The sequence below is a fragment of the Fistularia commersonii genome, chromosome 33 (assembly GCF_037954325.1).
Source record: "Fistularia commersonii isolate RoL2024-O1a breed Wild chromosome 33, RoL_Fcom_v1.0, whole genome shotgun sequence".
Taxonomy (NCBI): Eukaryota; Metazoa; Chordata; class Actinopteri; order Syngnathiformes; family Fistulariidae; genus Fistularia; species Fistularia commersonii.
Window position 1 is genome coordinate 8,596,778 of NC_141316.1, and position 15,036 is coordinate 8,611,813.

The 15,036-nt window shown below is 49.6% G+C and overlaps 1 protein-coding gene across 1 annotated transcript in view; it reads left to right on the top strand.

Annotated features, from left to right (window-relative positions):
• Positions 1-356: 356 nt before the first annotated feature.
• The window catches only part of LOC147214913 (SH3 and multiple ankyrin repeat domains protein 1-like), a 29,608-nt gene continuing 14,928 nt past the window's right edge, over positions 357-15,036 (top strand). The window contains 15 exon segments of the mRNA XM_086140474.1: positions 357-896; positions 3,916-4,119; positions 5,195-5,266; positions 5,343-5,451; positions 5,548-5,699; positions 7,215-7,382; positions 7,471-7,512; positions 8,547-8,663; positions 8,765-8,842; positions 8,926-8,992; positions 9,206-9,381; positions 9,471-9,601; positions 10,825-10,964; positions 11,365-11,478; positions 13,510-13,588. Coding sequence (XP_085996600.1) covers positions 357-896; positions 3,916-4,119; positions 5,195-5,266; positions 5,343-5,451; positions 5,548-5,699; positions 7,215-7,382; positions 7,471-7,512; positions 8,547-8,663; positions 8,765-8,842; positions 8,926-8,992; positions 9,206-9,381; positions 9,471-9,601; positions 10,825-10,964; positions 11,365-11,478; positions 13,510-13,588 — 2,189 coding nt within the window.

Consider the following 15,036-nt stretch of genomic DNA (forward strand, 5'->3'; position numbering starts at 1 on the left):
AGGGTTTCGGGGGTCACGCCGACGCCCCGGTTTCAAGCAAAATTCATATCCGTCTCTCCCCTGCAAAGAACCTGCGATGCAAATTCGCAGTTTTATATTTAGCCCCGTACATCATCGGCCTGCTATTCTCCAAAGCATTCCCTAAATGGGAAACGCGGAGCAGCTCTGCGCTCGACATCACCGTCGGCCCGTTTCCGCCGTCGCGAGCGTCCTTTTTTTTTTTTTTATTTGGTTTCACCTCATCTGTGAACTGTTACGGACGAAATGACCGAAGATTGATTCGTCTCTCTGCCTGTTTCCCACAGCATGTTTCTAAGGATGAAGCCAGTCTCATGGGATAGCCATGTTTTGTCTCCATGACAGCTATGTCACTCAGCCCTCTCTGCAGCGACGAAGGGATGCTGGGAAATAACGAACGCTTTTATCCCGGCCAGGATGACAAGGATGGGGAGGATGAGGAGGAGGAAGAGGAGCAGGGGAGAGAAAACAGAGAAGAGGAAGGCGGACGCGACGGCGAGAATGGAGAGTTAGAGGGTCTGGGGTGCGAGGAAATGACGGGAGGTCGACAAACCTGGGAAGGGAAAGGCGGCGATGCGGTGAAACCGGCGGCCGTCGTGGTCGGCAGGCAGAGAGCGGACCGGACGTCCAGGCCGGGGAACCCGGGCGCCCGCGGCCCGGCGCCGCCGCATCATCACCCGGCCAATAAGCAGCAGCAGCAGCAGCAGCAGCAGCATCCGCTCATCGTGGTCGGTCAGCAGAGCCATCAGACGGGCCTCAACGCGCTGCAGAAAAGACGAGCTCTCATGGAGCGCAGCATGACCGCCATGGCTCCGCTGGAGGACTCCTTCCTGACCATGATGGTTTTCCGCATCGGAATTCCAGACATCAAACAAACAGTAGGTGCATAGTTTTCTTAAACACGCACATCTTCTGTTTTTTTGTCGTTGTTGTTTTTTTTTTTTTAACTACACCCCGAGTTTCCGCCACGACTTCGAAAGACTCGTCGAAAAACAGAACATGGCGTCACCGAAGAGGCTCCTGCCCGTTTCGACTTTTTGAGGAAATTCATTAGTGCAAATGCAAAAGTCAAAGCAGACAATTAAAAGTTGAAAATGAGAAAGTAATAAAACCTGCTCCGCAAACAGGCCACTGACTGGAGGTCTTTCCAAATGAGGAAGTAGTTCAAGCCTCCCTGGTATTACTGCCTCGGAGAAGCGGCTCCAACGCCACCGACAGGTTTTTTCGAAATCGGTAATGGAGCTGAAACGCTATGAAAGCTAGCTAAATGATTGTTTTTAAGCATTTACTTTTGTCTTGTTTGCGTGATATTAGATGTGTATTTCAGTGAGTGGTTTTTTTTTTTTTTATTTTACTTCTACCAAATATTTCACCCGTTCGTCCGATCCCACCTCGTATTTTGCATTTCGGGAAGGAAAATAGCGAGCTTCGACGTCGTCAACTCTGCTGCCGGCATGTACCTGAGGCTCAGACGGAGACATGTTAGGCTTAAAAAAAAAACAAGGTCGACTCTAATTCACACTTCTGTCAGCCGTGTGTGTTTTACAAACACACACACACACACACACACACACCTAAGCAGACCAGTCCCCCTCCAACGCATCAGCCAATCCGTCCTTAATGTAACAGTAATTGGTAATTGTCCGGTTGGTTTTAATGAGTTTGTGGGGGAGCGAGTGATACGTGTGAGACGTCTCCTCCAGTCATCGCTCGGCTGCTGAGACCTCGGGGCTAAAATATGTCCACGCCGGGACGCAGATACAGAGAGAGAGTGATTATTAGCAGAAGGAAGTGCGAGCGTAGAGATAAATACTCAAAGGGGACCTCGGTGCGTTTCATTAAACCATAAAACTGCACTGTAAATGTTTGCGAGTGTTACTGAAACGCACCGCACTCGCTCGGTCTCCCTCTTTCACACACACACACTTTATCGTTGCGTTCCCACAAGAACACGCAGACATACTTTACAACTCACTTACATGCATGTATACACTCACATCCTCATCATGTGGCTTACCTCCCAGGGACCGCTGAGATATTGCTACGGCAACCGGCGCCCGGCTCCTCTAATGAACCGGTTGCCATGCCAATAGAGTTGGTTACACTATCAAACAGAGCAGCCTTGTGGGGCGGCGGGGAGCTGTGGGCTCGTCGGGGGGGCGGAGGACGTGGAAAACTGCTGCGCTGTGCATTTTTACTTACAGCTCCGTGAAATGAAACAATAGCCGGGACGCGACGCGTCTCCCCCGGACCTCTCGGCCCCGGCGGCGGCGCCGGCCCTCGCTCACGGTCACCTCTGCGCTGCCGCCCGGAACGAAATTAGAAGCAGGGAAGGAAACGGTGCGAAGAAAAGGGCGACACGCCGTTCGCCGTAAAATCTAGCGGAGCGCGATACGTCCGATGTGTCGCCAAGGGCTTTTCTCAGCGTAGAAATGAGGATTTTTTTTTTTTTTTTGCGCGAACCGTGCAGGCCGAGGTCGCGGAAGTCCATTCCGGATGTGTTTCGCTTCTTCATGTCGGGTCTTGCCTCAGGACCGCACATCGAACAGAACGGAGACGCACAGTCGGACCGTTTTAATTGCGCGGTCGAGGATTTATATGCGATTTCGTTCTTATTCTGCGCACTAAGTTTCTCCTTCCCGCCGCTCCCTGCGGGGGTCGTCGCAGCCAATCACCTGCCTCCATCTAACCCGCTCCTCTGCATCTTCCCTTCGCACAATCACTAACTTCCCGTCCTCTTTCACTCCGTCCATAAATCTCCTCTCTGGTCTTCCTCCAGGCCTCCTGTGGAAATGCGCGAACCATCTCAGACTGACTTTTACCCGCCCGAACATCTCTCACCTGTTTTTCACCCAAAATCTAGCACCTTCTTCTTTTCCTCTCAGCTTTTCCCTTCAGGCGTCGACACAGTGAATCAACTTCTCCATCTCACGCCGACTAACTTCATATCCTCTCTCTCTATGTCCATAAATCTTTTGGTCTTCCTCTAGACCTCCAAATCCAGCGTCCGTCAGAGCTGATCCCAGATGGAGTCCCACCTCCTCCTTGAACGTCTCTGTTCATCATCCAAAAACTAGCATTAGGCAATAAAACGGCTAATAACCTACCATTATTCATAAGATACCACCTTACTCCAGTGCTCGCTTTGCCACACATGGTGCAAAAGTAATCGCTGAATACATTCAGTTCTGTGTCATATCAACATTTTAAGAGAGCAGAAGTGCTTGAGGCAGAAATCCCATTTTCTGTGAAAATCGACATCGTCTGCATTTATAGCGGTCCGTGTTCCGCGGGTTCTCACCGGAGAAGACGGTGGAATGTCATTTTCCCGGTGCGCGACGAGGAGTTTGGGCTGATTCAAACACCTGGATAGAAATGTACATGCCGAACATCAGGATTAGACCTTGGCGTCATGGGAGAAAGTGGATCCCATCTTCTTTGGGGGAGGGTGTGATGCGGTGGGCGACACGCCGCCGGGTTCCTGTCCGATCTGCACGGATAAAGGATTTAAATCTGTTTAAATGGCCTTATATTCTCTAGATCTCCATCTGATCCAGCAGTTGTAGGACATGCTTGGTAGACAGGACCAGTATCTGGCTCAGACTTAGACACATTAAGTCTACTTAATAAGTCAACTAATAGTTTTTTGCATGAAACGTCATGCGTGCAAGTATTTTGTATTTTTGGAGCATTTTTTGATGTGCGAACTTTTTTTTTTTGGATCCAGCACCCATTCCTGACCGGGCGGCAGATGCGCGAACCCAGTAGCGGGCGCTCACTGTCAAACACCTTTTTTTTTTTTTTTTTTACAATCCAGGCCGCCTCCGACTGCCACGCCGTTTCGTCTATCTCGTTTAAATATGTATTTCTAGCCTGACCCTCTGCCTTTTCCATCAGAGGTGCCTCCAGTTCGACCAGGACTGCACGGTGTGGAGCGCCAAGCAGCAGATCGTGGGCTCCCTCGGCGAGTCCCTGTGGGACGCCTACAACTACGGCCTGTTCCAGCCGGCCGGTGACGGGCGGGACGCCAAGTTCCTGGAGGAGGAAAGGGCCCTGCGGGACTACTCGCAGTCCTTTGAGAAAGGGGTGCCTTACCTGGAGGTACGGAACAGGACTCACCGAGCGCAGTCAACGTAACGTTCACCTTTAAACAACCTAAAAGTCGCACATCCGATTTCCGATAAGTTGCGTAACCGTTGAAAACGGCCGTCATTTTCCGTGTGCGTTCCTTTAATTCCTCCCCGGGTTTGGGAAGACGGTCGGGAGGTGAGGTGGACTTTCCCTGCTGGGATACAATTATCTGGCAGCGCCCTCTGGTGGAGATGCAGGTGCAGCTTTTGCAGCGCTGGGTGGGGCAGGAAGGGTATCCTGTGTTTACTCAGCGTCCGTCTGCTCGCCGTGTGACCTCGGCTAGTACGCCGCGTGCTAATAAATCTTTCCCAGACGCACCTCTGGTCGATGAGACTTTTCAGACACCGGCCGGTCAGCGGACACTAACACACACCGGGTCATTCAGGTGTGTGTTAGAGTTAGCGGTGAGCTCTGCAGCCAAACCCGTAAGTCAAATACACGCTGGGAAAACAGTCGCCTCTTAAATAGTTAATTCTTTATATGACGTATCTGGGAGGGGAAAAAAAATCAATATTACATATTAATGTAGAAATGCTCGGAGCATTTCTTGTTCTTCCCCGCGCGGTCAGGTTTGACTCTCTTCCTGGAAAACACGTGGAAACTGTGAGAAACACAAACAATGAAACATCCAGGAAAGTCTTCTGCAGTTCGTGTCGGGGATTGTATTAATATTTAAAGTCTTTTTGATTGTCTTTTTAAGCCCTTATTCACACCATCACACACAGAGAAACCTCAATCAAAATGTCCCGGAAACTTTAAAACACAGGAGGGGGGGGCGGCGCTTTGGAAAAACAGCGGTTTCTGTTGAGAGAGACGGTCTCGCTGCGGTTCAGGTAAACATTTGTCATAGTTTTAAAGCTGCGTCACCGTAAACATGACATTTTCCCGTCCAAACTTCCTGTAAAACCCACGATGCACGTTGTAAAAGCGCCGCAGAGACGCCCTCCCGTGCTTTCTTTTCTCCTTTTTTTTTTTTTTAAACACGGCATCCAGAATAAGCAAAGCTGTACTTTGAATATCTCTCCTTCCTGTTTTTGCTCCTCAGTTCAGATACAAAACCAGGGTTTACAAGCAGACCAATCTGGATGAGAAGTCCCTCGCCAAACTCAGCACGAAGGTACTCGTCCTCTCGTCCGTGATGGGAAATATCCTGGTCTCCCGGCTGACGTCCTCCCCTTCCTCCTCCTCCTCAGGCCAGTCTGAAGAAGTTCATGGATTACATTCAGACCGGCGCGATAGAAAAGCTGGTTAAAGTCCTCGACAAAGGCCTCGATCCTAATTTCCATGACCCCGACAGCGGAGGTGAGTCGTTTTTTTTTTTACGAGTAACCCCCGGCGACGGCGGCCCGTAATGAGGCTCTGACTCACCTCTTTGCCTTTCCGTTCCCGCCCGACCAGAGACCCCCCTCTCTGTGGCGGCGCAGTCGGGCCTGGCGGCGGAGGGCGTCAGGGCTCTGGTTCAGGGAGGAGCTCACCTGGACTTCCGGAGCAGGGACGGCCTGACGCCGGTGCACAAGGCCGTCAGGGTTCACAATCACGTGGGGCTGCTGGTGAGACGCCGCCTACCGGGATGCAGCGACACTCGGGCGTCCTAAGAGGAAGAAATGCGGCAAAAAAAGCGTCTAAAATAAGTGTCATATTCTACTTTTTCTTCTCATTTGGGGTCGCCACCTTCTCCATCCGACCCCGTTCGCTGGATCCTCCTCTCTCACACCACCTTCATATCCTCTGCATCCGTCTACCGATATATTCACTCTCCCTCTCTGACCGTCTCTGACCTTCTCTCCAAAACATCCAACATGGACGGACTCATTCCTGATCGGCGACCTCCAGCTCTGCCGTCCTGTCTTTTGGTCATCGTTGCTGTCCATGTTTTCATTATTTTCCGTATTTCGGTGTGGAGAAATGAAATACCGACGTGAGCGAAGGAGGCTGTCCGGTACGGGACGGAGATGGGAATGTAGAAATATCACACAAAGCTGCTCCTGCCGTGTATTTATAAAACAATGTCAGTGGCATCGGTGACTTTCCCAGGCTGTGACTCATTAATGCCGGTGCAATTACACGTGAAAGCCCTGGCTCTCCTACGTGCTTCGAAGAGAGGAGGAGGAGGAGGAGGAGGAGGAGGACGGCCTGGCCGCAAACTGCAAACCAAGTACCAGATCGCGTAGTCGAGGCCGGATGTGAAGTCGGGAATTCACGCGGATCCGAGGAGGGGGGGGGGGGGATTCATGAGCAGAGGTGTTTTTAAAATGAAAATCCATAATCACAACAGCGGCCGCTTCTTCGTATCCTTTTCTCAAACGCCGCATGAATTACCATAGAAACCCGCAGGTGGGTTTCGCCGTCCTCCAAACCGAGCCCGGCTCGCGGTGGAGACGACGGCGCGAACGATTAATGCGGTTACTCCGGCAACCACGACAGCAACGGTCCAACGAGTGGCAGCCATTCCCTCCGGGGGCCGCTGGACTCCGAAAACGACGCCTTCTCCTCCCGCCGGAGATGCAGATTCTCCGACAAAAGAAGCGAGATTTCTATGACGAACGCTTAAAGACGCGCAGCCACTCGCTGACCCGCTGCTAGCTGGAGGTAGCCAGCTGACATCAACTCATTTGCGGGATATTCCATTGGCGAATGAAGCTGTTATATAAGAGAGGGGACAGCAGGAAGGAAAATCCCCCAATACGATGACCTGTGGGAGAACTATTTATTGATGTGGCTCGTTTTTACGAGTCGTGGCTGCGTGAGTTTTCCGCCGAACCCCGCAGACCGAGTGAAAAAGGCTTGAAAATATACATACATTTTTGGCAGAGCGCATCAGCGGCGCCGGGCCAGGAACGCCCGCCCGTGATTGGCTGCACGCTGGGCATCTGCGATTCATTTGCACAGAGCGGCGTGAATCTGCACCGGCTGCGGCTGGAACCGACGGCCCTGCTCACTGTTTACGCTCGAAGCTTGAAAAACGATCAGTCACGGCGACGACACATTTCTATATATTTGACACTCGGACCCTTTTCCATCCGGGTGGAGGTCGTGCAAATCGTGTCTCTGTCCCGGTTTTCCAGGCTCTCCTGTCGCTGGGAGCGTCGCCGAACTACAAGGACCGCTGCGGCCTGACCCCGCTGTTCCACACCGTCCTGATAGGTGGCAGCACCTCCTGCTGTGAAACCCTGCTGTACTACAGGGCCAGGCTCGGCATCAGGGACGAGAACGGCTGGGACGAATCCCGCCAGGTACGGTAGCGCCGGAATACACATTTTTATCCAGTAAAGATCCGCATCTACCCATCGACACGCTGCCCTCTTCCTCCTCTTTCCGTAGCACAGGGATGAAGAGGAGTTTGGAATGGAAGAAATACATAAGGTACCCTTCATCCTATCAACTGTTCATCTTCATCCTTTCCAAACGCAACTTTCGTGCTATAAAGGGCCGCGGCGTAAAGGCGTAAGGCTTCCTGCGTGGAGCCTCCGGGTTCCTCCTCATGTCCAAAAACAGGAGGTTTGCCGGACTTGTGGAATTTTTTCGGAGGCTTCTTTAAGAAAAGTGGGTGAATAACAAATGGTGAGAATGTTCTTCGGGTGTTTATTTTGAGGCCTCAAAAGGTACAAGTCATGCAGAGCGCAGGGTATTCTGCAGGAGAGCACAGAGAACACGCGGTGAGACGGGGATTTTAAGCAGACAGGAGGCAGATAATCAGATAATGAGCATAGTTTCCCACAGATCAGGAAAGTTACAGTTACATAAAATGTTTCCATAAATTGGCCAGATGTGTGAATGACTGAGTGAATAGTCTCCATGTGACGAGTGAACGCTTGCATCTCTGTTTGTCGTGTGAATGAACGAGTGAACGTTTGCACGTCTCTACAAGAGGCCCTGTGATTGGTCCGGCGCTGACCCCCCCCCCCCCGCGATGGGCTCCGACCTGCCGCGCCCTGATTGCGGGATAAGCGGCGTTAGATAATGAATGAATGAAAAGCAGGCACGACCTTTTCCTTTAACCTTTTCAAATTCGGACGCTTAAAAACATTTGCATACGACATCCTCTTTATATAGAAACGGGCGCGTCGCTTTGGTTTCGTCCTGCGAGACGGTTGTCATGGTAATTGGTTTGGGTTTAGCTGCGCTCGCTGCTCTCACCCTTCATTTTATACGTATATGCAGAAACATATGAGGAACCTTCACGATCACCTCTTTTGTTGTAATGTTTCCCTACAAAGCAAAGGCGTAATTGGCGCTGATCTGTTTTTGTGAAACTGTAATTACGGCACTAAACACATTGAAATGTTTTTTTCTATTTTCTTTCCTGTCTTTCTGTCCCACTTTCCTCACTCTCGTGTCCGAACCCCAATCATCCTGCTCTCCTCGATGCGTCTCCGATCCTGTCGTGGCGTGAAAAGGCTTGTCAGAACGGCTTCGCCCAGCACTTGGAGCATCTCCTGTTTTACGGGGCGGACATTGGTTCGCAAAACGCCTCAGGGAATACTGCACTTCATATCTCTGCCCTGTATAACAAGGCAAGTAGAAAGCGACCCCCCCGATGCGGAATTTAACCGTTTTTTGCCGACGGTTTTTAGAAAAAGCGGTTAACGGTCCGCCGTCCTTCCTGATCCGCCAGGAGAGCTGCGTTCGTGTTCTGATGTACAGGGGGGCGAATAAGGAGGCGAAGAACAAGCACGGTCAGACGCCTTTCCAGGTAGGATCCCCTAAAATGCCGGGTTTTGTTTTTGTCGCTATGCTCGCAAGAGAGAAAATGAAAAGGTTGCTGTTTTCCCGCAGCTCGCCGTCATGGCCGGCCACTTTGAACTCGGGGAAATCATCAAAAACCACAAAGATTCAGACGTGGGTACGTCGTCCCGTCGCGCTCGGCTCCGGCCGCCCGCCTTTCTGTACACTTTGCAATCCTTTCCCTTCAAAAATAAAAAAAAAAACAAAACACAAAACCCTTATTTCTCTCCCCATTTCAACTCGTTCCATCAAACCCCACGACCCTCCCTCGCATCTCGCCCCACGCCACTTTAAACCCCCCCGCCATCAACACTCGCACCTCCGTCCTTAGTGCCCTTTTTGGAATCGCCAAAGTATGTTCCTCAGCGAAAAGAGAGCGCCCACACCTTGCCTCTCCCCTCGCTTCAATCCCACCCTCTTCTGCGCGCTAACAGTGATAACACCATGACCCACTCCGACCCTCTGGCCGTGGCCGGCAAGGCGGCAGCCAATCCCGCCCCGGGTCAGGTACTGCGGACGTGGGTTTTTTTTTTTTTTTTGTCTCGACCGTCGGTTACGCTAATAACGCCGTCTGTGCGGGACCCCGACGTCCACAGGGCCACAGGAGGGCCTCCATCGGCATGAGAAGCTCCAGCAGCCCCAGGTCTCGCACTCGATCGCCTTCCAGAGGGAGAGGAGGTCAAAGCGACACGGAGGAGAGGCACCGGCAGCCGCGAGGCAGACAGGGGTGAGGAGCTTCGGGAGATATTATCCCACAACACAACATAGAGCCGGCCTGATGCGGATGTGTGACACGTGTGTGTGTGTGTGTCTGCACCAACAAGAGCGAGGCAGCGAAAGTTTACGCACTGAAAAGGCATGCAAAGTTTTGGACAAATTTGTGTGATTCCCATGGTGGTACAGGAGTCCCTCATCTGCTTCACCTTTTGCGTTGTCACTGCTTTGAGAAGTTTTTATTATGGATTTAACTCCATTAGTTTTTGTGGCATACGTATATTTTACATTTTCAAATACATACACATATACATATCATTCAATTTTTTTTTTAGTAAAATCTGCCTTTTCTGGTCCACCGACCAATCAGAGCAAGGTGTTCTGTATCCTTGCCTCTGATTGGCTCGTCAAACCGGAGCATCGTTCTCTGCACGTCCCGCGCGTTCTGCATCTCGCATCGTCCGTTTCACGACATGAGCGTTTCTCAATCATTGCATAGAAGTGTTTATAATAGTATGGGAAAGGTTAAATAGAGTGTGGGGAGTATAGATAGATAATGGAATAAAAATATGGTTGCGGATTTTTGTTTACCGCGGCTAGTTAGCACCCGCTCATAAATAACCTGGGATTCGAGTGGCTTCCGGTGCTCAAAGCCTTGGAGCGCCCATCGAAACAGCTCCGAAACAATCCCCTCTACGCACTGACTCACCCATTCATCAAGCCATGAATTAATGATGTGAAATCTTACATTTTTGATCAGAAACATAGCCAAACACACGCTGGGCCTCGGGCTGTTTGGAGTTCGCCCGTCCAGAACATCCGACTGAAACGGCGTCCGTAAAAGATTCGATTAGTTTTTACTGGATTTCCCGCTGTCTTCCTCGCATGTAGACAAGACGAGGGCCTCCGCGTTCCTGTATTCACATCGGGGTCATCCTAAACGGGGGGAATACGGTAAAAACAAACAAAAAAAAAAAAAAGAGTTGAACTTTTCATCATAGCGTGCAGCGGTCCGGGATTGGACGCCTGTCAACGAAAATTCGATGAATAACACAAGGCGACGGCGCGTCGTAGCGGGAAGGACTGTGACTCGGCCGCACCAACACGCTGACAGCCCATGGGATCTGCAGAGTCACATGTTTTTGTACGGTTGTGAAACCTATTTCATGGTTTTGTGAGAGACCGGCTCCCCCTCTGTGTGTGTGTGTGTGTGTGTGTGTGTGTGTGTGTGTGTAGCGCGAGCTCGGCGGGAGGCGGTGGAGGTCAGGTGAAGCGTATGTACAGCGCGGTGCCGGGTCGCGTCTACGTGGCCACCCGAGGCCACAACGCCAGCGGGGACAGAGAGCTCACCCTCAGCAAAGGAGACAAAGTTAAAGGTAAGCCGAGCGGCAAAACGGCGTCCTTGAACGAATCAATCCAAGATCAATATCAAATATCAACGCGTTGCCCGTGCTGTTTTTTTTTTTTTTTTTTGAAAGGTTGGCTTATTACGAGGATATTTCTAGTTCGGCCGCAATAATGTTTGAAACAAAAGGGGATTAAACATCAAAATCTAAACATCGAGAGCAATAAAGACGTGCACGCCGGGGAGGGAAGAGGTGTAAACAAGAGAAATGAAAAAGTAATGCATTTCATTCTCGCCGGATGCTCGTCTCTTACCGGCGAAATGTCGCCGCTCCGGTTTTCTGCACGGTCTGCACGGCTTGAAACAAGTGTAAATGTAATTTCTGACAAATGAACTCGGCATCCTTTTTCCTGGCTGTCTGTCCGTGTCAGTATTGAGTGTCGGAGAGGGGGGGTTCTGGGAGGGAACCGTGAAAGGTCGCACCGGCTGGTTCCCCTCTGACTGTGTGGAAGAAGTGGCCGCCGCCGGCAAAGACAATCGATCAGGTAGGACCCCGGGCGCGATAATCGCTCAGATACAACCCTCTGCAATGATTACAACTTCGGCGCGGAGGTGGTCCGAGTGCCGCCGCAAACACGCAGGAGCGCACTTCGACCCACGAGGAAACCGGAAAGCGTCGACGGCATCTAGGAACCCAGGGGTCAGGGGTCAGGGGTCGGCGACCTTTAACACTCAAAGAGCCCTTTGGAGGCCCATTCGGAGGCCACAGGACCTTTTTGGAATTTAAAATGAATGAACACGGTTATTTTATTTTTTTTGCCTCCATGCTATGTATAAATAAAATATGTGTTGCATCTTTTTAAATCGGTGAACAACTGCAGACAACACAAAATTACATTTCTGCATGCAACAAGACATGTTGAACTCCTGAAAAAAAAAGGTTGAAGGTTACTTTTAAGCAAAATACTCTATATCTATTTGAGTCCTTCGTGTATTTATGAAATAAAGCCAAACTTAAATGATCAAAAATGCCGTCCTCCCTCTGTGCGCCGTCATTCTTTTACCGGCACGTGCAGAAAGAGCGGCAAAAATATTTCAACACATTTTATTTAAATGTTACAATATTGCCATAATAATCAAATTTAGAATTACATTTTAAAAATGAACTGAAATAAAATACATTTTATTAAATACTTTTATTATTTAATTCGATTTAATTTAATTTTATTCAATTTTATTTCATTAATTTTATTCTATTTTATTTTATTTTATTTTATTTAAGGTTGCCGACCCCTGACTTACACCAACACACCGCTGAACTATGTGATTCCCCTTCCGAGCACAGAATTGTTTGACGTGTAAGGATGGACGTTCTCCTCGCTGCGTCATCCTGTAGCAGAAGTGTTCTCCCCGCTCCCTGGATCATCGCGCACGAGCTCCTCATATTTCTGAGCGCTGTGGTCAGAGGCCCGGTCCGGGTCGGATTCCCACGGCGGGCCTCTCTGTGCGAAGTCTCCGAGTTCTTCGGTTTTCTCTCACAAGCAGGAGGTTCACTGGAGATCCTAAATCTGGGGTCTCAGACTCGCGGGCCAATTGTGGCCCTCGGAACAATATTTTGTGGCCCCCTGCCTGACATCGAATCTTTGTGTTAGTGCGGCTCGCGCGTTTCTTCTCTGGGGGTTTTATACAGTGGGGATAAAAAAAAAAATAAAAAAAAACGGCAAGGAAAAAGTGAAAAAAAATAGCTTTGCAATGTATGTTTTGCTTCAGAATTTAAAAAAAAAAAAAAATTGATGAAAACCCATCTTAATTCTATAGAAAAGAAAAGGAAAAAAAACAATAGCAGAAAAAAAACAGGTAACATTAAAAAATGGACCTAATTAACCAGAATAGCCCTGTAAACAATATACCTCCCCTTATACATGCTACTAATCCATTTCCTAATTAATTCTAGTGGTAAATATTCCCACATTGACAACATTTTCATCAATTCAAAACTAAAACAAAGAGAAAATTGGACTTAATGTTACTTCTAGGTAGTGATTTTGCTGGTCCAGCCCCCCTTGACATCAAATTCGGTCACACGTGGCCTCCGGACCAAAACGAGTTTGACACCCCGACCCTAAATTGTCCAGAAAGTGAATGATTGTGATCCTTCCGACCCAAGATGAACGCCACCTCCCGGAAGGGAGACCCTGAGCGCAGGATAAGCGGCACAGATAAGGAATGAATGGTGCATCGACGGTCACCTTCGAAAATCCTTTTCAAGGCTCGTCCTTGTTTTTTGCAACTCCCGCTTCCTATCTCAGTCCCTCCGTTCCATTTCTTCTCACCTCGACACCGAACGTAAACAATAAATTTCAAGCTAGCCGCCTCGTTTGTGTCGGACGCTGTCAGAAGCCGCCGTGCCGATGAAATAACTTTTTTTTTTTTTGCATCTGACAGAGGAGTATACGCAGACATTCACTGGCAGATGTGTGGCTAGCATACGGAGCACAAGGGTGCAAATGTGTTTTATTCACTTGTACAACAGGCGGGGACGGCGTGATGAAAAATGCTTTCCGTTTCCCTTGCAGAGGCACGGAGCGAGAAAGCCAAGAGGAAACTTTTCCGTAACGTCACCGTCGGAGCTTACGACGGCACCGACGGTCCCAGGTAGGCGTCGGGCGATCCCCTCAATCTGCCGTCATTTAGAATCGCGTTAGTCAAGAAGCGAGCCGGAGCGCTGACAATGATTAGCCGTGTCAGCTTAGGGGGGTGTGACGAACAGGAAACGCTTGATTGCGAAACAGGACTGACTGTAACCAAGTCGCAGCTGACTCCAGGACGCCGGCAGGACGGCGTCTCGAAGAATTTTTTTTGCAAATCACGGCAATCACGCGCGACCCCGTGTCGGGTCGGCTCAATTCGGCGCAGGGATTTCCCCGCAATCCCCCCGTTTAAAGCCGCGCCGGGCTGGTTTCAGATGTCTGTGCAGGTTCTCAGTCATCCGGGTCATGGTGAATTCTTGTCGTGACAGCCGGACTTGAATTTCTTCACTCGAAGACGTTTCCTCCCTGAACCGAGAGGATTCTTCGGTTCTAATGACCGGCGGGGAGTTTCCGAATATAACTGCCAGGGTTTTGGGCGGGTCCAAGTTATGGAGGCTTGTTGTGTAAACGGAAGAGTTGATCTGCCGGGTGGAAACTGGGTGTAAGGGGGTCGTTATGCTAATCGGGGTGTCGTTCGTTTAGTTGGAATGTGAATGGTTAAAGATAAACAAAGGAGTGAAACCTGTTGGATCACGTGACCTGAGGCTCAGGTGGACGTTACCGCGGGCTGCTTCTGCCGGTTGGTCTTTCCTGGTTGTTTGGTGGATGCAGAAGGTCCTGGTCCGTGTGTGCGAATCCGTCTCGGTATTGATCCCAGTACAGTGATCCCTCGCTGTAACGCTGTTTACTTTTCATGGTTTCGCCACTTCACGGATTTGCATCGTGTTCTGCGTTCTGATTGGCTAAAAAGTCACTCCGCTTCTTCTCTACCTGTGCGTCAATAACGTTGCAGTTTAATATGTGCACGTACGTAAAACAGCTTGCCAGATTTACATTACGTACGTGCAAATTCTCTCGCAATTTCGAGTTTCTCTAAAACCCATGATGTTGACAAAACGTTCTGGACCGACAAAAGGGCCCAAAAGGCAGCGGAAGATGCTATCTATCGCAAATAAAGTTAAACTTCTGGACATACTAAGGGAAGGTAAAAACTATGCGGCTGTAGGTCGGCATTACGGAATGAATGAATCTTCCGTTCGTTCCATAAAGAAGGAAGAAAAAAACATAAGGACGACAGCAGCGATAAGTTTCGCGGCAGCGATAAGGTGGCGGTGGGCGGTGCTAATCTCCACAATTTGAAGCCTTCTGTTCACATTAAAATTATTATTTGACAGTACAGTACAGAAGTTATTTGTTGAAAAAAACGTTTCTAAAGTACAGTACTTTTAATTGTGAAAAAAATGATTGAGCCTGTAAAATGGTTTGTTCTCTCTTTTCAATGTATAATAGAGTATTTAATTGGATAATAATTGCAAAAAAAAATAAAGGTTTCCACTTCACGGATTTGCCTAT